Raw genomic sequence first — 22,043 nt, 5'->3', positions numbered from 1 at the left:
AATCAAGAATACAAAGTAAGAATTCTGCAATGGGTTAAGATTACCCTTTAGAGTATTTAAATAAAAAACGGCATCGTTTCTTGTGGCGTTGACGAAACGCGACCCCGACAAAAGAAAGAATTTGAGGCTGGAGACAAGTACGGAGGAGCGATAGAGGAGAAGACCGGAAATAGTACAGCCCAAAAAAAAAAAGAAGCTCGAGATCAGACAGACAATGGAGATGCGAGATCCGTCGAAACCGGATCCTGGTCCGAACCCAAACTCCGAGAACCAGGCCTCTCGCTTTCCCCACGCCATGACGACGTCGTTTCACCGCCCAAGCCCGGGCTTACCGGCCCGCGGATCCTACCACCGGAGGGCCCAATCGGAGGTCCAATTCCGGCTTCCTGACGACCTCGATCTGCTATCCGATCCCTTCGACGGCCCTTCTGGAAGCTTCGAAGAGCTCGGATCGGAGGACGACCTGTTCTCCACCTACATGGACATTGAGAAGTTCGGATCCAAGCTCAACGACGGGCCCGCCGCCGCGCCGAAACCGGACAATGCCGGCGGAGGGGAAGAGAAGAATGCGAGGCCGAGGCACCGGCATAGCAATTCGGTGGACTGTTCGAATTTGGAGACGATTGAGGCTAAGAAAGCCATGGCTCCTGATAAGCTTGCCGAATTGTGGACCCTTGATCCCAAGCGAGCTAAGAGGTATGGATGTATGTAAATTATAGCTCGTGTATGTCTTCTGCAATTCTGTACTGTTGTTGATTTGCATCGTAGATTTATAGATTTAGAAAATGCTTATTTGGTTATAGTCCTGTAGAATTGGTACTTCATTACTGAACTTCAAGAGAAGGAAGAAATTTTTGTTTGTTTGAATTCTCGGAGTTGCATTTCCTTCTCTAGAACTAGTTTTTTAATGTATGGCGACCTGCATTTCCTTATGGCTTTTTTCAATGCTTGTTGCCTTTTATAAATTTAGTACCATATATTGTCTAAATTTCCCTTTCATGATCTTGTTACAGATCTCGCATTAGTACTTGGTGATAGATTGATAGGGGACAATTTTTTACGTTGATTTTTTTTTTCTCCTAAGAAACTTTCTGATTGAATTGTTTGATCTAACCAATCTATGTTGATATTGTATTAGTACTCTGAATAAGTTGGTGCATTTTCAAAGCTATCCAATTGCGTTGGTATAACATAATCTGATGATTATGTCGAAGGCTTGCCTTCCTTATCTGTTATGTATTATTGCTCATCTTATATGCCATTCTTGGTCTTAGTACAGTCAAACACATTGCACGTTTTAAATATGCCACTGATATGACACACCGGGATCTAGTTGACTCATGGAACAATGATATACGCCATTTCTTGTTTGCTTGGTGTCCATTTAGTTATTGAACATATATTTTTTTTATCCATCTAGTTTTTGTTCTGATATGTCAATGTAAACTTTCGTTTATTGCCTCATTGAACTTCTTAATTTTGTGTCCCTCTTTTTCGTTTTCCTCGAGGAAGACTTGATGAAAGAAAGTTAGTTTAGTTTTTTGTAACATTGGAATTTACTTTGTTTGCTTTCACAATTGAGGGTTTTTTGGTGGGAAGTTTCACAGAGCAGTCATTTCCATGTTTGTTCAGGATTTTGGCAAATAGGCAGTCTGCTGCTCGTTCTAAAGAGAGGAAGGCTCGTTACATTACAGAACTTGAGAGAAAAGTTCAAACGCTTCAAACAGAAGCCACTACTCTTTCTGCACAACTAACTCTTTTCCAGGTTCTTGCAAAAATACTCTTCTGGCTTACTTCATATACATACAAGTTACGCTGTTATAAAAAATATGTGATTAACCTCTTAGTTAGATATGGTTGCTGTATTCTGTTTGACGCACTCGGTGGCACACTAATATTATTCTAATATCCTAAATATTGCCATTATGCTAGCACAAGTTTTAGTACATTTATGTTGTAGTCTCCATTAATCTACTATTTTCAGTTAGTTTTTTTTTAACCTTTTGTTGTTCTTTATTGTTCCTTGATCAGTTTTGACTTTTTGTGTGCGTGCGTGCGTGTGTTCTTTTTCATTCTGATCACGGACCTTTCCATAGACTATTGCACTGTTACCTGATATGTTTATTTGTTTTTGTCTGTTCTGTTTTCTAGAGAGATACAACTGGTCTTAGTAGTGAAAACACAGAGCTTACACTTCGATTACAAGCTATGGAGCAGCAAGCTCATTTGCGTGATGGTATGTATTATTTCTTTTAGTATCTTTTCTTGAAATACATTCCAGATTTTATTGCAAGTGATTAGGCATTATTATCTTCCTTTGTTGGCATAAACAGTTTATCCTCACTTTTAGGATTGAATATCAATCAACATGCACAAACTCCAACCATTCTATTTGCTTTGTTAAGAAATTCAAATTAGTATTAATTTTTTATTGTTTTATGTTGTCGTTAACCAAGCAGTCAAGCACTCTAATCAATTTTTTAAGATTCGTGTGTTTTTCTTAAGTATTAGTTGATTTGAACAGTAAAGTACCCTGTATATTTCCTTACCTTGTGTATGAGCTACCTTTCCTTGAAAACACAACTGGAACTTCCTAACTGGTACCCTATCCTATGATTGTTGAATTTTACAGCTCTTAATGAAGCGCTGAAGAAAGAAGTTGAGAGGCTCAAGATTGCCACTGGAGAAACGTTGACACATACCGATACTTACAATTTCGGAATGCACCATATCCCCTACTCATCCCAATCTTCCTTCTTTTCAAATCAGCATCAAGCTGGTCGAGGTGACACCCGTAACATTCAAATGCCACAGTTTAATCCGCTTCAGTCTAATAATGTATCCACTACGCATCAGCCTATGCTCTCTGCAGCCTACTCTCATGCCTCAGAGACGTTGCAGCTTGATCCTATAGGCCGGCTGCAGGGTCTTGATATCAGCAACAGAGGTTCTCATCTAGTGAAGCCCGAAGGGCCCTCCATTTCTGCGGGCGAAGGCAGCAGTAACAGATTTTGAGCTAATGTTGCTCGTCCTGACATGGTCCAAGCCATATTTGTTGGATTGTTCATAGACTGACCTTATTGACAGCCAAAGGTACAGTTTTAGGGTTTCATCTGAACTTGATTCTTTCAATTTGTTTGGTTTTAAAATTTTGGCTAGCTTGTTAGGTTTTAAGTTATTCATGGAATTGTTTCTTTTCAATTGACAAATTCTTTGTTTTTTCTTCTTTGGGGTTTCTATTGTTGGAAGAGAGGGTTGTTCTCAGTGATGAGAGACTAAGGTGAAAAGCTATATATTCTCGTCACTTGTGACTAAGGTGTCATTTGCTATGAAAATCTCTTTCTTGTTATGTTTTTGGTCTACTGAGTGAACTCTCTCACATACACACACATATACACGTATGAACATATTTATCTCGTTTATAGTTTATTCTGTTATTCACATCACCATAGCAAAGAAAAATTTTGAATTGTAGCTTTCACTACGGTTAGAACAGTGTGGCCTTTAAACCTTACTCGGTTTTTGTGGGATCTAACAGAGTGATATAGGTGGACACGATCTTCTTCATTGGATGGTCCTCTACGACTTTGCGCCAATTTTGAGTTGACCCAGTTATTATTATTAACATCTGCGTGATCCATGAGGCAAGATAAAGTACGTAAACTTTCATACACTTGAACAGAAGATGGATAAAAGTAGTAATTATGGTTGTTTACCAACCATGAACAAATCAACTCTCTAAAGAAAATAAGAGTTGGCGGATATTACTGTAGACCTTTCATTTTTGTCTTCTTCTCGAACTCAAGCGAGAATTTGCACCTGCAAAACAGGAAAATAATAATAATAATAAAGTTAACTTTGCACTGGAGTCTGGATTGGTGCTGGCTAAAGATCTTCGGAGTCTGGATTGGTGCCGGCTAATAATAATAATAATAATTTGATTTTCAAAGTTAGTTTCAAAAGATTACCAAACCATGCTTGAATGCAAACAGTTGGTAATTAAGGTTACATCTTGGGAGCCATCTATTTGTGTATTTATATCTCATTTGAATTTTAAGCGCGAATTGCCCGTTAATTTGGGTTGACCCTTTAGCTTGCCAATCCCAAATGTTGGCCTTATCTGTAATTTAAATTTAATTGGATAGCTATCTAGACAAGTGACTCGTGATTTCAGGGATTTAATCCTTACATTTGAGCCATTTTGTTATGATGCCCAGATCATATGTAGCATGCCTTAAAGAGATCTTCTCTTAACTAAGATGAAATCAATAAGAATACCCTTAAGAGTGTATGAGTTTGAAATTTTACATCCTATATTAGTCAAAAGGGTATTAATGAAGAGTAAAAGGTAAAAATTCAGACTCACATACTCTAAAAGTAAGTTTGGTAATTTTCTCAAACAAAAAAATCTATAGCTCATAGCCGACATAACTAACTCGGATGTCACAACAACACTCTCTTGCCTCGATTATGCAACCCACATCGAAAATGAACATGTAGAAGCTCTTCAAATGGTAAAAATTCAATAATTTTTTGTCCTCAGATTCCCACCATGAGTACGAGAAAACTGATGTAACTCCATTCAGTATATCCTTTCTCTGTGAAAAAAAAAAAAAAAAAAAAAGAGCCCCAAACAGAGCTAATATGTTACCTTATAAGGGGTTATAAGTGTGTCCCACTTCACCAAGTTTTCCACTTAAATGCACATGGTTGGGATAGACCTTCAAACCTCATGTGGGGCTGTTTGGGGGGTTGCAAAATGTGACCTTGCCATTAACTACCATATTGAAAGTGACCATTCGAGACCGTCTTACCATTTGTCTATTCCATGTTCTTGTGTCCTTGAGTCTCCAATTGGGCTAAAAGACAGCCCTTGTGAGGGACATTTTCATTGGTCCCCAATACACAACATTTGGATATAATCCACTTGCCCTCTTTTTGTGGATCTAAATTTAGATCAGATCCCTTGAGAAAAGGTTTGATGAAACCTTAGGATCACAAAATTTGTTGCTAGTTGATATATACCAATTGGAAATATATATATATATATATATTTCTTCTAATAAATACACGAAATAAATGTCGTGCACTCCATTTTTTTCTTAGCAGTGAAAGGGAATTCTCATTCTTGTAATGCCAAATCGAAACATAAAATTAAATGAGCAGAGGTCATGTTCACATTTTGCTCAAAAATATTGTCCCCCTTTTTTCGCCATCCAATGTGTATATGTTGCTAGTATTAATGCTTAGACTTTTGAGCCTCTAATTCTACATCAAAAGGTGTAAGAAAGATGATATATATATATATATTAATTCCTACTTAGCACTTAAAACTCCGTAAATATTTTATTTGGTTATAATTAGTCCTCGTCCATTAAGAAAAATTTTAATTCCTACTTTCCAAGCCGTAAAATTTGGCGTTGAAGTCAAATTCGGTGCAGACTAATCACATTCGTTCGTCACGTTTAGTTTACTCCTTCATGAAAGGTTAAGAATAAAAAAAAAAAAAAAAAAAAAAAAAAAAGAACCATTTTCCTTACAAGTCTTGAAAGACTAAAAATTAAAAACGGAAAACATGTCTCCTGACAAATCAAAAGATACTACTAATTCCTCAAATCCACCAAAGAATTCTCATATATGGAAGAGACAAATTTGTAGATCCGAAATTCTACTAGCGAATATGAAGTAAAATGATACTTTTTTCCGTGACCCCTTTTGTCACACCGCACAAGAAAAGAAAAGAAATGAAATTTAATGCAAAAGATATGAAACAGAAAATGCTAGCCATTAATAGATCAAACCTGAAAGGTGCTTGTTTACCATATTTTATTTTCATCTTACAAATGAAAGCAGCCATAAATTTTCCTTGTTATTGATGCATGACGAATATTATGGACCGCCAAGGCCGGGACTTGCATGTGCCGGTAACATGGTAGGCCCATCATCAAAAGCTGCCTACTCTTTCAATCACTTATCCAATCCCAAGCTTTCAACTAATTAATGATATTATATTAGAATTAACTCTTTACATTTATTGTATTAAAACGTGAATTTTACTATCTTATTTTTTATTTAAATAATAATATATCAAGTTAGTGAACTCCACGTAAAATAATAAATATAAAAAGTAATAAAGAGATTAACAGAAAAAGTAATGTTAGCATTTCTCGTATAATAATTAAGAGTCTTGATTAAAGAAATTATTCATCCACGTACGCTAGTAATGCCAATCATGGGTTGTGGTATTATGCTAACGCACCCACACGTTCACCTTCTTATATAGTTAATTTTTATTTTGAGTTGACAAAGCTCTGGTTTGATGCGTTTCTTGGATTTTATGCTCAAATTGTTTTTTTTTTTTTTTTTTTTTTTTTTTTTTTTTTTTTTTTTACAGTAACCGACATTTGATTCTGCATATCTATGGAGCAGTATTTTGCTTAATCTGAAATGACTCATTTTGTAATTATCAAATAATGACTTGTTGGACGGAAATCAAATACAGACATAACTTGTGTCAGAAAATGTAAAGGGTAAAACACAGGCCTTCTGAGTTCTATCTAACAGATTTCTTTCAAGTAACAAACTTGATGTGGAGATATGAATAGTTTATGAAGAAGGTAAAATCAATCTGTTATTCTCTTAAAGCATAATGATGCAAGCAGAAGGTAATTTAAGCTAGTTCTGGTCCAATAATATTGAGCTTAAGATCTTATGTTCTAGTCTTATGGTGAAGATAGTTAGGAATTTTAGATTATTGACTCAATATTTATTACCTCGTTATCTGCCGACACAAGGAGTTATAGTCTAATACGGATGTTCAAAATATAACTACGATTGGTCGCTCCTCCCACACTTTTTATCATAAAAAAAATTGAGAAATTAGCATTTTCAAACATGCTAATGATTAAGTAATATCCCAGTTTTTTTACATAGCAAAAAACGTATATATTTAACAATGTTTTAGGATATATATATATATATGTATGGTGTGAATTGACTTAACTGGGGTACCTACCTTCAAGTCTTGAACCAGTATGATTCTACTACCTACGTTAGGTACATATAATCCTCCACAGCTCACAAAATTAGACCTTGGAGACACCAAAACTTCCCCAATCAAAGGCCTTAATTTGTTAGCTAATTTTGCGGAATCTCAGAAGAAAAAAGAAAATATATTTTCCACACGTAACAAACAATATTTCAATGTTTTTCAACTAAGAAAATTGTAAACATTATCTATATATATATATATATATATATACATACACACAAGTAGAAGACGAAGAAAACGGTTGCGACGTGCATGTGCTGGTGGGGTCATTGGGGTTAGCAGTTGGTGAGTCGAACTGGAACATTTGCATGTGCAACATTGATACTTGTAAACGACCTGAAATTACGAAAATCTGTTTTTGTGGTTCTCTCTCTCTCTCTCTCTCTCTCCTCAGAGATGAACACCGCTAACTTGTCACTTTCTAGCACACTGCCCCACAGAAAAGGGCCAAACCTCCTTTCCCTATATAAGTAAACCTCTTTATTCCCTTTCTTCCCACCACACTCAGCTCTAGGCACTTCTCTCTCCCTCCCTTTTTCACTTTCTCACAACACACAACCAAAATAAACACACAGCATCGTTAAAAAAAATGGCCATTGCTTCACTATCTGCCGTCTCTCTCCTATTCTTGGTCCTTAACCTTTGCCTTAGAGGCACTTATGGTGACTATGGAGGAGGATGGCAATCCGGACATGCCACATTTTATGGGGGAGGTGACGCTTCCGGCACAATGGGTATGTTACACTGACTTACTTTCTATCTTTATTAGTATTATGCCCCGACTTATGGTAAAAGTGCTAAGAGGATTAATGTATAACAACATAACAGAATCGTTACATAATATAAAGAAAAGTATAGGACTAAATAGATGTCGCGTTTTTATGTGACACGCACTATCACACGTCCTTGTCATTGCTAATGGCGATGTTTAGTATTGTAAACAGCAGGAAAATATTAATAAAAGGTTAAAAACTTAAGGGGAAAAAAAAGTTTAATGTCATGGAATTGTTTCAATCTAGTCTAATTCTTGTCAATGCTATTATTACTACAGGAGGTGCTTGTGGATACGGCAACTTGTACAGCCAAGGCTACGGAACAAACACTGCAGCACTAAGCACATCTCTGTTCAACAATGGCTTGAGCTGCGGGGCTTGCTACGAAATGCGATGTGACAACGACCCGAAATGGTGCCTGCCCGGCAGCATCACCGTCACCGCCACAAACTTTTGCCCTCCCAACTTCGCCTTGTCAAACGACAACGGCGGCTGGTGCAACCCTCCTCTCCAACACTTTGACTTGGCCGAGCCTGCTTTCCTCCAGATTGCTCAATACCGAGCTGGAATCGTCCCGGTCTCCTTCAGAAGGTAACCAATTAACTAACTAAGCATCAATTCAGTTTTCTAATCAAAGAATTAAGCAAACTTGTCTATGGAATAGTAAATTATTAATCTAACTTAATTGTATGTGATTTTTTGCAGGGTGCCATGTGTGAAGAAAGGAGGAATTAGGTTCACAATCAATGGTCACTCGTACTTCAACTTGGTTTTGATCACAAACGTTGGAGGAGCAGGAGATATTCACTCAGTGTCAATCAAGGGATCAAAGACAGGATGGCAATCCATGTCAAGGAATTGGGGGCAAAATTGGCAAAGCAACTCATACCTCAATGGCCAAAGCCTCTCTTTCCAAGTCACCCTCAGTGATGGAAGGACCATTACTAGCAACAGCGTTGCACCAGCGGGTTGGCAATTTGGGCAAACATTTGAGGGAGCTCAAGTCTAATTTAAAAAAAAAAAAAAAAGTGTATGATTTTTCAACACTTTTTTTTTTATTTTTTATTTTTATGTGTGTGACAGTTTGTAATACATGTAATACCAAAAATGGCATTTTGTTTGTTGGGGGTAGAGTAGGGAATTATCAAAAAAAAGGCAAGGCCTATGAGGCTGTTTATAGCTGAGGTGGCTGATTGGCACCCGCTAGGCTTTTTTTTTTTTTTGGGTTATTAAGGGGGTTGTGACTTGTGAGTCCAAATAGTTTAAGAGTTAGAGATAGGAAATACTCAATTTGAGTGCCTTTTGTTTAAATCGAAGGCCACTTTGGTATGTTGAGAGAGTAATGTAATGTAAATTTACTCCCCAGTTGGTGTCAAGGAGTGTCAGACCCAGCTGGGGAAACTTTCTAAATTATAAATAATAATACTTTTGATTATTCTTCGTGGATGTTTATGGGTCTAAGTCAGTAAATGAATATCAATATCTCATCTCATCTGTGGCAACTTTATATTATTCTGAATTTCTGATCCACAAGTGAAGATCTCTTTATTGCAAGACTTGGCAAATAAGCAAAGCCCACAGAATCCCACATACAGCTTTAGCCGAAACAAAAAGAAATATGGACAAACAAACAAAAAGGTTGAAAAGAAAAAAGTATACAGGATTCTGCATGTGACATTTCCTCCTCAGTTATTTCTACCAAAGTATCAGGATGAAGTTTGTGAACCCTGAGTGTATTCCAGTCAATAACAGGATTGCCAAGTGTCGGTAGCTAATTTACAAAAAAATTGTATATTTAGAGCTCCAGCAGATTTGTAAACTTTAATTTTGGTGCTGAGGCCCATCCATTTCAAAATTAAAATATTGAGTTCAAATATCCATCCCAAAACATATATTCAAAATATATTCATAACATATATTGAGTTCAATCATAACATATATTCATGTATCTTTCATTTATTTAAGGACCTATTCCAAAATGGAAGTAAACATTAAAATGATCAACTAATTTACCTGTTTTTACAAGACTTCAAGTAGAAAATTAGTTAAGACTACAAACATGAAACATTTACAATCAGAGAAGTTTGTTAAGCTAATTGCACAACACTGGCGGTCAAGTGAAGCCAACTGGAACAATTATTAAAACCCTCTTTCTAATTCCATTTTGATAGTGAACGCAAAACCACTGGGGATAAGATTTTGGTGGAACAAGATTGCACGATGTCATACAAAGAGAAATCTAGTGCTGATAAGATTTTGGTGGAACAAGTTTGTTAAACTTTCTGGTGCCTTTACTATCAAATGATAACACATTTGCGACCAAAAAAAAAAAAAAAAAAAAAAAGAACTTGACATATATCTGATCATCAGTCTTGGGCTAAGTTACACGTGCCTATATTATAACAAATCACAATCAAATTAGAATTTTCACTTCAGCCTCTCTCTTCGTAGCCTCTCCAGCTCCTTGACCATCTGCCAATGTTCCAAAGATAAGGATGTTTCACCGTAACTCATGCACATTAGACGGCCAATTGTCAGCAATCTGTAAGCAAGAAAAAACTAATTACAGATTTTGACTAAAACTTTGCATATAAATTGATACTAATAACTTTCACAAAGGGAAAAAAAATGACTCATAAGGCATAATGGAAGCTTGTGAATTCTAACCTGCTAAAATCTTCAGTGCCCAGGTTCCTGTCCGCTTGCCTTGCTTCAACCAAGTCATTTTCTATCACCTGAAAATTTCACATTAAAGGTTCACAGAAACATTAATTTTGTTTTCTACTTAGTTTAGCCTCTTAAAGTTTAATCTTATGCATTGAGAAAAAGAAAAACTTGTTTAATGTGAATGAAGACAATACCTTCTGAATTTCTGAGTCGATAGAATGAGGCAATGATCTAAGCGTGGCCAAGTACCATCTCCATGCGTCCAACGCTTCTGGAGAAGCTTCAGAAGAACCCACTGAAGTAGGTTGGAAAGGTAAAACTAAATCAGCAGGACAAAAAAATGATTTCCCCTCTGACAATACGAGCAACTGGATATCAGCTGCCATCTCCATTTTATAGTACTTGAAGTCATACTCCAGCTGATAGAAACATTACAAGCTCGTATCAGTAGCAGTTAAAGGTATGTAACATTTTTTTTCTCACTGAAACCCGAGTTCAAGTAAGCAAAAATCACATGAAGCAAATTCAAGCGAATCTCTATGTCTAGTCAAACACATTTCACCTATGCTATATGCGAAAATAAATGTGTATTAATGTGTTTGTGTGTGTGTGTATATATATATATATATATATTATATACACACAACCAAGACTTTATGGACACTGCAAGATCAACTTCACCTTTTGCAACTCGATCAAATTTTTAAGCAATCTTGTATTGTCAACTCCAACAGATAAGAGGTTTCCTTCTCCCATTGTGGTCTCGTCAATGAGCAAGTGTGTGCCCTCAGCCAGCTGCAGACGACCGGTAATGAGCCTGGAGCAAAAATTTAGACTTGTCAAATATATGAAGAACTGTATATTCTTAGAAGTTACAGTTCAGCCAAAATAATACAACTTGAAAGTGAACTTGAATTACAATTACGGAAAGGAGATGAGTTTACCTATTTGTCTCATAATCCTTTTTTGGTGAAAAAGGAGTAGTGTTGAGATACCCAATTGTTAGAGGTAAATAATCAGAGAAAGGTTTAAGATTCTTGATTGCAAGGCTAAGATGATTGCCAAACACAGACACACTTTCTTTGCTTAAACCAGTGAGATTCAGTGAGAGCTTCCCCACAGCAAGTGTATCGACTCTAGAATGCACCTGTCAAGAAAAAAGTTTTAGTTGTATATAATATATCCCATGAGTAAGACTCAAAACAGGATAGTTGTCATAATAAAAAATTTAAGATTAAGATTAAGATTAAAACAAATAAAGGAAGGAAATGTAAAAGCTATTATCAAGAGAAAATCACATTATGATTGTGAAAGATGATTTACTTTGGACAGGAGATGCAACAACACGAAATGCGCAGCTAGACCATCATTACCAAGAACATTTGTGAGATGCCTCAGGAGAGTTTCCCTTGTCTCTTTTACCACTACAGGTTTTGGCTGTGAGATAAAACAACAATGTGATTTTAACACAGGGCAACATTAGGGAAAAAATTTACATATCTAGATTATTGGAAGTACAACAGAGGTTATGTCTATCCATTATCACTCATATAAGGATAACCAAAACTAAAGTGGGCACAAAATCACCTCCAACATGGGCGAACTCTGAAGAAAGTCATGAACTGCAAGTTTCCGATGAATGAGACAGTGGAGGTGTGGTACCTGTAAACAAGAAAATAAAACATAAGTTATACAGAAATGCAAGAGATGCAGTTACAGCAAAACACATATAGATACGGAAGCCAATTCAGTTGAAACTGCCTTTTCTGGTCAGGCTGAAGTCAATTGTGTGCGATGCACACTAAATTTACAAAAGCAAATTTCTTGTGGTGTGGAAACACGCATTGGACACTAACTAGTTCTAATAATTTTAATAAGTAGTCCATATTTATCAGTGTCAAACTTCAGGAACTAGCATAAATGGGCTCATCATAAGCTCTTACAGTAAAGTAAATAAATGCAAGAATAATATCAACCACGATAATAATTAACTACCAGCAATATGAACAAAAATACGTAAAAAGTGACGAGATTATGCATGAAGACAACAAAAATCAAGTGATAAAAGAAAGAGCCAGTACCTCATTGCGAGGGGGCAAAGGGGTCAGTTCATCTCCCATGAAGCCATTTTCAAAATCATCATTTTCATCTTTATCCACTTGATGTTGCGAAACTAAAGTGAGGACGCCAATAAACTCAAAAACATCATTTAGCTTCAAATCGGACTCTGGGATATCACATATCTGACCATTTGAACTAAATTTTTATCAGATTCGGTAGAACAAGCAAGAAACATATAAAATTCATCACTTTAAAGCCATACAGCTAATTAGCTTGGGAGATTAACAAACGACAACATACCTTGACCAGACAAGGAAGAGAATCCCTATCAACATTAGGCTGAACACTTGCACTAGAGCAGGCGCCCTGAGACACAGACTCCTGAGACTGAGAAGACTGAGAAGGATGTCCATCCTCTCTCTAGCGAAAAAATCAGGAGATACGAATGATATTCATCAGAAATGTGTAACACTATATAGTAAAATGAGTTATGATCTTCATCAGAAATGTAGAACGCTGCTTAGCAAAATGAGTTAGAATTGACAACCAAAAACAGCACAAAGCACAATATAAACTTTTAACAGAATCTCAAATTTCAACCCCTCATGCGATTAGACAAATACCAAGTGTAAATAAAATAAAATAAGGATATAAGAGTGAATCATCCATTCACTGATTTCTACTTACCATCTTTTTGGCGCTAGGAGAACCTTCAAACCCATCATTCGAGATCTGTCATAGCAAGTAATGTAATAAACATTTAACAGAGAACAGGGTACTCGAACTAAAATATGAAACTCAAAAACTAAAGACACCGCATCAGCAAATCGGATGAAAATTTAAACTGAATATGATGACCTCATTAAACCTATCATTATAAACTTAATCCGATTTAAATAAAAAGGACATGAAATATATCATGTTTGTTCTAATTCCCAGACTTGCACGAATGACTTGGTTAGACTGTTTTTAAGCTTCCATTGGTTTCAGCTACCTTTTCCACTTTACTTCAATATCCTCTGTATCTTGAATTAGTACAAGAACACTAGTACAAGATAAGGGGGCAGAAATTACAATTAAATCCATGTCATCAACAGCTTCATCATCCCCTCTCCGACGCTTCTCTCTTTGTTGAGATGCCAACTCCATGCTTCTTTTTATCAACGCTTCAGAAGAAGATTCAGCCCATGAATTCAGTCCCGGAACCTGAAACAAGATTAAGGCAACAACAAATTAAAAAAAGATGCTTGTGCGCTGTTTCCAAATTCATGGATTTCACGGCATGATAAGATAAAGAACATAAATTATAGAGACACTCACGGGGATACAGTAGAGCAAACGGCGTTCCCAAATTCGCATATCCGCCGAAGAATCCATTGGAACTTGCGAAAAATCCAAATACTTGTTGGTTCTCCAAGCCGTGCCATCCTTCGAAAACCACGAAAATAAATTGGACTGTTCTCAAGACTCAAATAAAAACAAAAACCCAGAAAATCACTGCCACTGGGAAAGCATCAATACCTTGTAAGCACCGATATAGACTTCATTTCCCAACATATCCTGAATCATTCCCCGGAATCGAACCAGAGTGTTGGGCTGAATCCATCTTACAGTTTTGTGATCCAGAATTGGAACCTAAATTCATTGCAAATCGGGATTAAAAAGGAAATCAATATCGTATAACATAAATTTTGTATTGGAAAAATAACATTCATATTACAGTTCATTTCCAACATTAAGACTTAGTTTGGGACCCCAAAAAAATTAAAGATCATGTCTTTCCATTATCTTGATCAAAATGAGTGGACATTAGCGAATTCCAATGAGATTATAGCAACTAGCGAAAAGTACCACTCTGATAAGCACAACCCTAGGAAACGTTAAATTTAAATAATTAGGGAGAGATCGAACCTGAGAGAGGCCGTCCTGATCGAAGAGAAAGTTTCGGAAGACGTCAAGGGCTCCCCAGTCGCCGCCGCTGAAGGAGGCGGGGTCGCCGCTGGAGGCCATGGCCTTCTCGAACGTCGATCGTACGACACCCAGAGGGTTTGCAAGACAATCGTACGTTAAACCCACCATATTTGATTCTCTCTCTCTCTCTCTCTCTGAGTGTGTGTGGTGTAGTTTCTGGTGCTGAAAGTGCTTATTAGACAGTGATCTTCCCGCCAAATCTTGGGAGGGAAGGTGTACTCCCGCCAATTCGGGAACGATCACATACACGTTCACCTACGTAGGTTTTCTTGCTCTGTGGGCGCTTTAGTCATATTGGGCCACACAAGAATACCAGGGCCTGGACCATATTGGATGGGATAATCTTGACAAATTAACGCTGAAAGTTCTTAATCCTTTACAATTTGATTCAAGAAAATAATAGAAAATAGGCCGATATGAAAAGCTTAAAAAAATATATAGGTTAATTTTTAGTTATAAAAATTAATAAGTCATAACTTATCAAGTTATGATTCATAACCAGATAATTTATGGACAAACTTGTCAAGTTTTGGTTCATAGCCAGATAAGTTATGAACAATTATGGACAATAACTTGTCAAGTTATGGTTCATAACCAGATAAATTATGGACGAAAACAGTAATTTGACATATTTATTAACTTATGTAAACTATTAGCCTATTAATTTTAATTCATCTCAAGTCTTAGTCTATTTTCCTCTTTCTCCCTTTGATTCATAAGCTTTTTAGTTAAATAATTACACTAATAACAGAATATTTATCAATAATAAAGAATAAAAGTTCAAATTTATATAATTTTAAAAGTAAATTCTTCATTTTTTTTCAATTGGGGGAGATGGGCTGGCTTGGCATAGGATAGGATATTGGGTTGGACTTTATAAACACATGGCAAAAAAAAAAAAAAAACAGAGAGTTACATTTATGTCTATCATACAGGATATGAGAAAAAAGAAAAGAGTAATGATTTTTATCCTTTACTTTTGATCATAATATTTCTTCGTAGGCATTTATCAAGAGTAAAGGGTAAATGTCTAAACTCATGCACTTTTAAGGGTAAATTCTCTATTTTTTCAAAAGAAAATCGGTGAACTCACTATTTGAATGTATTGTTTTAAGATTTTTATCATTTAATCTTGATTAATACTGTTTTGACTAATATAGTTCTTTGATTAAAGGGTATTAATTAAGATTAAAGAATAAAAATCTAAGACTCATGCATTCTAAAGGATATTTGTCTCTTTTTCTCTTATTTAAATTATAGTAAATAGCAGATTTATAAAACTAAATTAAGTAAATAGCGGACTTTAAAACTATTTGAAGTAAACAGTAGTTTACTATGTAAGTGTTCGTCTACGAATAATAAAAAATAATTTACATGGTAAAAAATCTTTATTTACGTGGAAAAAATCTTTTTCCTAAAAAGAAAATTTACATGAAAATTTTTTTATTAGTCGTAAATGAAACATTTACACAATAAATTGCTATTTACTTCAAATAGTTTTTAAAAAATATGCTATTTATAACATTCTCCTGAATTTAAAATATTTGACAAATGACAAGATGAAGTATTTATATGAAATGGTCAATTTTACACTCCATGTTTAAGACATGTCTTTAATTTAACAATATTATTAATCTATCAGTATCATGATTACTGATATAATATAATTCTAAATATACTCTTTTTTATGTGGGTGGTTGTGAATTTATATAACGAATTTTAAAAAGTAATTAACTAAGAATAAAAATGTCATTAGGGACTATTTTACATTCCTATAAGTAAATATAACAACTTATGGACATTTGTTTTTTCATCCATGACTAAATGGACATAAATGTAATTAACTCTCACAAAATTTAAACAATTATTAGGTAATTAATGTAGTTATGTGAGAATACCTATATAATAATTACTATGTTTCATTTCCACTCTCCTAAATTTGTCATCTTAGTGTAATTTTTTACTATTTTACTATTGGTCAGTACTTAGTACACACACAAAGCACGTGGAAATGCGGAAGATTTTATTTTGCACAATTTGCTTTGTGGACTGGCATGAGAGACGTGCCTAAATTTCTAACCCTTTTTTTTTTTTTTTACTTTACAATTTGCATGCTTTTGTTTTTTTATATGAAAAAAATATTTTTACAAAACAATTATAATATTATTTTACAATTTCATATTATGTAGGATGATGGTTAAAAACAAAGTTAAAAAAACAAATGCATCTTTTCTCTTATATATGTGTGTGCAGTAAAGAATATTTAAAGATTTACAAGTTGACTTTATTTGTGAAAAAAAACAAACAAGAAAGCATTTGATGCAAAAAGGTAAATTAATAGAAAAAAAATATTTGGGATGCATTTGAAAACTAAATGTCATTTTAAAGTATTACATGAAGAAATATGGAATTTGGGGGTGTACTTGAAAAAAAAAAGAAGAAGGTAAATTAGCGAAAAGGTTTTTAACGAGAAAACTCTCTAAATACAAGATTTCTTAAAAAAAAAAAAGAAATAAAGAAGCAGACAGGCAATCAAGTGCATATATATCTATAGTAAAATACCTTATGATTCATTTCCAGCACAATAATAATAGTACTACGATATTACATATATATTCATGATTTAAATAGGATACTCGTACGTGGAGAGATTTTAGAAAAAAAAAAAAAAGAAACGGAAAGATAATTAAGATATATACTGGATTTATTCAATTATCCTTTAAAGATTTTGTTTTTCAAAGAAAAAAAATGTGGTAATTATAGTCTTATTTCAAGTCCAAGTCATAGACAGACTCGACGACCCTCTAAAATCCTATATAAGGCCCCAAGTCCTTCCTATAACACCACATCATAGATCATCAATTTGCTAGTTTAGTGTTTGACACCAAATCAAAGACCACAAAGCCATGGAGCGCCGAAAAACAACCCTATTCCTCGCCATCTTCTTCTCTTTTGCTTTCATAACAGCTTGTGCACGTCCAGCTCCAACCACCACCGCAGCATCCAACCAATCTCCACCATTTGCCGCCGTCTTCGCCTTCGGTGACTCGACCATCGACTCGGGCAACAACAACGGTCTCATGACAATCTTCCGTGGGGACCACCCTCCCTATGGCCGAGACTTCCCTGGCCACATTCCCACAGGTAGGTTTTCCAACGGGAAGCTCGCAACCGACTTCTTGGTCGCCAGCCTCGGCATCAAGGACGCCTTGCCGGCCTACCTAAGCCCGTCGCTGACCGAGCAGGACTTGGCCACCGGCGTCAGCTTCGCCTCGGGGGGTTCGGGCTTAGACGACGCCACCACAGCCTTAACTGGGGTTATAGACATGCCCAGACAGTTGCAATACTTCGATGAGGCCATGTACAGACTGGAGGGAAATATTGGAAGAAACGCAACCCAGGAATTGGTTAGGAATTCTATATTCGTTATTAGTGTTGGGACTAATGATGTTGTGTTTAATCTCTATAGAACGCTGAACTTTCAGCACACTCCTTCTAGCTACCAAGATTTTCTTCTCCAAAGGATTCAGGCTTTCATTCAGGTATATACATGTTAACTTTTCCACAATAATGTGAAAAATAGTACCCTAAAAACAAATTGCGGAAAAGCTTAGCCATGAACACTAAATTACTTTTGAAATCCTCCCATATTTTACGCCTTTTCCATTGCCATAAGTGAATGTATAAATCGTCTTAATTGTTTTAATATGACCCTTGAAACCAGTCTAGGTTTTGATTCGCAAAATTAGTGGTGGATTTGCCTAAAAAGAATTCTGCATATACTGCAAAACTGTTGACTAGGCTCGCTGCCTTTTTCCTTCCGAAATTATAGCATTAGATTGAACATAAACACATATAAATATTGACAATGATTTGCTAATTAAGCGAGCCAGCCGCGCGTGGCATTAGCTTGCATTAAGAGTGCTAAGCTATAATAATCTTGCTTTTGATTTGTTTTCCATTTTTTTTCCTTGCTTTTATAACTGTTCTCGTGTATCAGGGTTGGAGCGTTGTGTTCTATTAGTACTTGATGATGATAGTGATCGATATTGATTTTTTTTTTTTTTTTTCCTGAAGGCTCTATACAAGCGAGGAGCTCGCAAGATTGGCGTGGCAGGTCTGCCTCCAGTAGGGTGCTTACCGCTGCAAGTGACCGTAGGCAGCTTTATGCCAAGCCCACATATGCTCCACCGCCTTTGCATCACAGGACAGAACATCGACTCTCAAACCTACAACTCCAAGCTTCAACAGATTCTCTCTAACCTTCAGTCTTCCTTGCGTGATTCTGGAATCGTCTACTTTGACATATATGATTCCATGATGGACATGATCACTAATCCAGCTAAATATGGTAATGTGGATTATGAATAAAAGAAATTGTTTTTGTTTTGTTTTAATATGGATTTTAATATTTTGCTAAGTACTTAATTTCTTTTTTTTATTGTCTTTATTGAAGGATTCCAAAACACTCTTCAAGGATGCTGTGGAACGGGAATGTTGGAGATGGGTCCTCTGTGTGTTGTGGGTTTGCCTATGTGTCCTGATCCATCTCAACTCATTTTTTGGGATTCCATGCACCCTACAGAAGCTGCATACAAGGCCATTGCTGACCAGTTTTTGCAAACTGTGCGTCAACTTCATTAAGCTATATAGGTCGTTTCTATTAGGAATAAAAGTACGTAGTAGATTTTTTTTTTATAAATACGATGTATAATATATTCAAATTTTCCAATATTATTATTCTTCTATTGATACACTTTTTTTTTTTTTCTAAAACAGTTCTTCTAATTATATATACTTTCTTTTGCATTCTTTTTCTCTATTTCCATATTGTTAAATGTCGCTGATAATAATTGAATCTCGAAAGATGATCCACGTCGGATCCTCTCTATCTCTAGTTGAAATATTGAATGTTGAATTTCAAAATATATATACTTACATATATATATATGGATATATATAAGGAAGCACAACGTCAAAGCACAATGTGCTTTGACTGTTTGGAGCATTTCGACCAAAACGCCCACCTTTTGGTCGAAATGCACCCCCCAACACCCCCCTCCTTTTTTTTCCCTTTTAGGTTCTCCAATTTTTTTTTTTTTCCATTTTACCTTAAAATTTAGGAGTATTTTCATAAATGTCCCCGAACTATGTACTCTAATTCAAAGTGTCGCCTAATATTTTTAAACAGCTCAAAATACCTATCGATCTATAAAAAATGTATCAAAACACCCCATCCGTCTATAAATTTAACAGAATTGCTGATATGGTGTACAATTAAAATTTAACTAAAGGCATTCAATTCTAATTAAATCTATAAAAAAGATCAAATATTTAAAAGACAAGAGCAAATAATAAAAAAAAAACTTCATGTTTTCAATAAAGAAAAAAAGAAAAAGGAAATCCATTAACTATCGTCTTCAACCATAAAAAAAAACTTTTTGCTCTTTTTTATTTTTGCCATTAAAAAATGAAAATAGTAGAAAATAGGCCAATATGAAAAGCTTAAGAAAGTATATAGGCCAATTTTTAGTTATAGAAATTAATAGACTATAACTTGTCAAGTTATGGTTCATAACCAGATAAGTTATGGATAAACTTGTCAATGTATGGTTCATAACTAAATAAGTTATGGACAATAACTTGTCAAGTTATGATTCATAATCAAATAAGTTATGGACAAAAATAGTAATTTGGCCTATTTATTAACTTATGTAAACTATTGGCCTATTAATTTTAATTCATCTCAAGTCTTGGCCTATTTTCCTTTTTCTCTCTTAAAAAATCCATCCATTGGCCCTTTTTTCCCCCATATTTTCTTCGGCCTCCAAAATTTTCTAGCATTATTTTTTTTCTCTTTCAATTGTTATTTTTCTTCTTCAAGAGGTAGTAAGTTTATTAGTAACTCTGAAGTCTGAATCCGTGTGTGTTTGTGTTGTGTGTGTGTGTGCGTTTTTTTTTTTCTTTTTTTTTTCCGGAATGCTCTAAACCTTTTTTTTGTCCCATAACTTCTAATTTATAATTAATTTCCCACCCTTGCTAATCTGTTTCATAATCATATTATTATATAGTAACAATGATTTGCTAACCCAAGGCCGAGCCAGCCGTGGCATTATAGATACATATATTCTTATGTTAGAGCAAGCACTACATTGGAAAACTGCGTATTAGTGTTTTTCAGGAAAAAAGAAAAAAAAAGTGCCTATTAGATTGCATCAAAGAAATATTGAAGTAATGTTACAGATCATCACTTATATTATTAACAAAAAAAAAAAAAAAAAAAAAAAAAAAAAAAACCCCCCAAAAAAGGGATGACCTTTTTTTTTTTTTTTTTTTTTTTTTAAAACAAATACTTATATGTTGAGTTGTGTCTAGCCTAATAACAATTTACGCTTTTTTTTTTTCCGTGGGTTGCGGTATTCTGCACTAATTAGTCTAGGCTCACTTTGCTCTAATTATTTGTAGTACAGTACCACACTGAAAAAATAGTAAATTTTCGGATAACCATACCTTCATAAATGGCATGTCGTTTTTCAGATTTAGATTCACCAAATTACCGAACAATTGGTGAATGACAGTAAACGACCAACTTATAGATGATGTGACGATTATAAAAGATATATTATTTTTTTAGAAGAGTAGATTAAAAGCTTTGAGTTAGACATGAAATGAAACCTCCTTTTTTAATTTAACAAGAGCATGTCGTTTTCATGAATTGAGGAAAAATAGCCTTAGAACGTATGTCATTTTTACACTTAAACGACCAACAATCTACATGTCTACTTTCTATTCAAACAACGACAAATTTTCAAATGAAAATATTTTCTCCAGCAAAGCATGTACCTTGTTAATGTTTTCAATTTGGACGGCAATCGTTCTAACATTTAAATTTCTTAGTTTTTTTGTTTCCAAGTGTAAACAAATAAGAAAGAGCAAGAACTATAGTTTTTTTTTTTTTTTACGTTTTTCATACAAAAACTAGATATCACTGTCTTTTTTTTTTTCTTTTAAGATCCTCTCAGTCTTGCCTTGGAATAACAGAGCAAGAGGAAAGTCACCGTCTTCTTCAAATTCTTCTTCCAAGGCGGCAAAAGAACTAAGACTTTCGTGAGGAATTAGTGTTCAATAATCCTATTTCTAAGAAGACAATGGCTTAGTTTGGTATTGCTTTTTCATCCCAAAATCAGTTTTTGCTTATAGTAGAAGCTGATTTTAGTGTTTGGTAAATCTCCTCAAAAGTACTTTTTGAAGAATTTTTTAAGAATTTACAGCCAAAATCAGAAGTAGCCTAAAGACAACTTTAGCTTTTAGATTGTGTGGTAATTAGCATAGTACACTTAATAAAACTTTCATAATACTCATAATACCCCTAATAAAATTTAAAATTGACAATCTTCTCAATCTAAAATTCAGACTCATAATATAATATAATAGTAATATTGTAATAAATAATATCATAATTATATTAATTATTCTAATATTATTATTTTATCATATAATATGATATTACAATAAAATTA

At 34.8% G+C, this 22,043-nt stretch overlaps 4 protein-coding genes across 5 annotated transcripts; 3 read left to right on the top strand and 1 right to left on the bottom strand.

Annotated features, from left to right (window-relative positions):
• The first annotated feature begins 108 nt into the window (after nucleotides 1-108).
• On the top strand, nucleotides 109-3,649 carry LOC21394505 (transcription factor RF2b). 2 transcript variants are annotated; one of them, XR_002902825.1, is made up of 5 exons: nucleotides 109-696; nucleotides 1,633-1,765; nucleotides 2,152-2,236; nucleotides 2,633-3,093; nucleotides 3,539-3,649. XR_002902825.1 is itself a non-coding variant. In XM_010105343.2 (4 exons), the coding sequence occupies exons 1-4, from the start codon at nucleotides 215-217 to the stop codon at nucleotides 3,013-3,015; spliced, it is 1,083 nt and encodes a 360-aa protein (XP_010103645.1). In that variant the 5' UTR covers nucleotides 109-214; the 3' UTR covers nucleotides 3,016-3,389. The 2 variants fall into 2 exon arrangements, 1 of the variants encoding a protein (XP_010103645.1); XM_010105343.2 differs by lacking the exon at nucleotides 3,539-3,649 and having other exon boundaries at nucleotides 2,633-3,389.
• Nucleotides 3,650-7,560: 3,911 nt separating this feature from the next.
• LOC21394504 (expansin-A8) lies at nucleotides 7,561-9,270 on the top strand. The gene is made up of 3 exons (XM_010105342.2): nucleotides 7,561-7,785; nucleotides 8,103-8,415; nucleotides 8,530-9,270. The coding sequence occupies exons 1-3, from the start codon at nucleotides 7,641-7,643 to the stop codon at nucleotides 8,831-8,833; spliced, it is 762 nt and encodes a 253-aa protein (XP_010103644.1). The 5' UTR covers nucleotides 7,561-7,640; the 3' UTR covers nucleotides 8,834-9,270.
• Nucleotides 9,271-10,015: 745 nt separating this feature from the next.
• On the bottom strand, nucleotides 10,016-14,739 carry LOC21394503 (mini-chromosome maintenance complex-binding protein). The gene is made up of 14 exons (XM_010105341.2): nucleotides 14,464-14,739; nucleotides 14,074-14,187; nucleotides 13,873-13,980; nucleotides 13,627-13,758; nucleotides 13,240-13,284; nucleotides 12,853-12,972; nucleotides 12,573-12,734; nucleotides 12,079-12,153; nucleotides 11,815-11,928; nucleotides 11,436-11,638; nucleotides 11,173-11,308; nucleotides 10,686-10,910; nucleotides 10,492-10,559; nucleotides 10,016-10,366 (listed from the first exon to the last, which is right to left on the bottom strand). The coding sequence occupies exons 1-14, from the start codon at nucleotides 14,629-14,631 to the stop codon at nucleotides 10,252-10,254; spliced, it is 1,785 nt and encodes a 594-aa protein (XP_010103643.1). The 5' UTR covers nucleotides 14,632-14,739; the 3' UTR covers nucleotides 10,016-10,251.
• Nucleotides 14,740-17,429: 2,690 nt separating this feature from the next.
• Nucleotides 17,430-19,167, top strand: LOC21394502 (GDSL esterase/lipase At2g40250). The gene is made up of 3 exons (XM_010105340.1): nucleotides 17,430-18,065; nucleotides 18,601-18,874; nucleotides 18,980-19,167. The coding sequence occupies exons 1-3, from the start codon at nucleotides 17,430-17,432 to the stop codon at nucleotides 19,165-19,167; spliced, it is 1,098 nt and encodes a 365-aa protein (XP_010103642.1).
• The last annotated feature ends 2,876 nt before the right edge of the window (nucleotides 19,168-22,043 follow it).

This window comes from Morus notabilis, unplaced genomic scaffold (genome assembly GCF_000414095.1).
Source record: "Morus notabilis unplaced genomic scaffold, ASM41409v2 Scaffold813, whole genome shotgun sequence".
Lineage (NCBI taxonomy): Eukaryota > Viridiplantae > Streptophyta > Magnoliopsida > Rosales > Moraceae > Morus > Morus notabilis.
The sequence above is the reverse complement of the archived record's forward strand: the minus strand, read 5'-3'. Positions and strand labels throughout refer to the sequence as shown.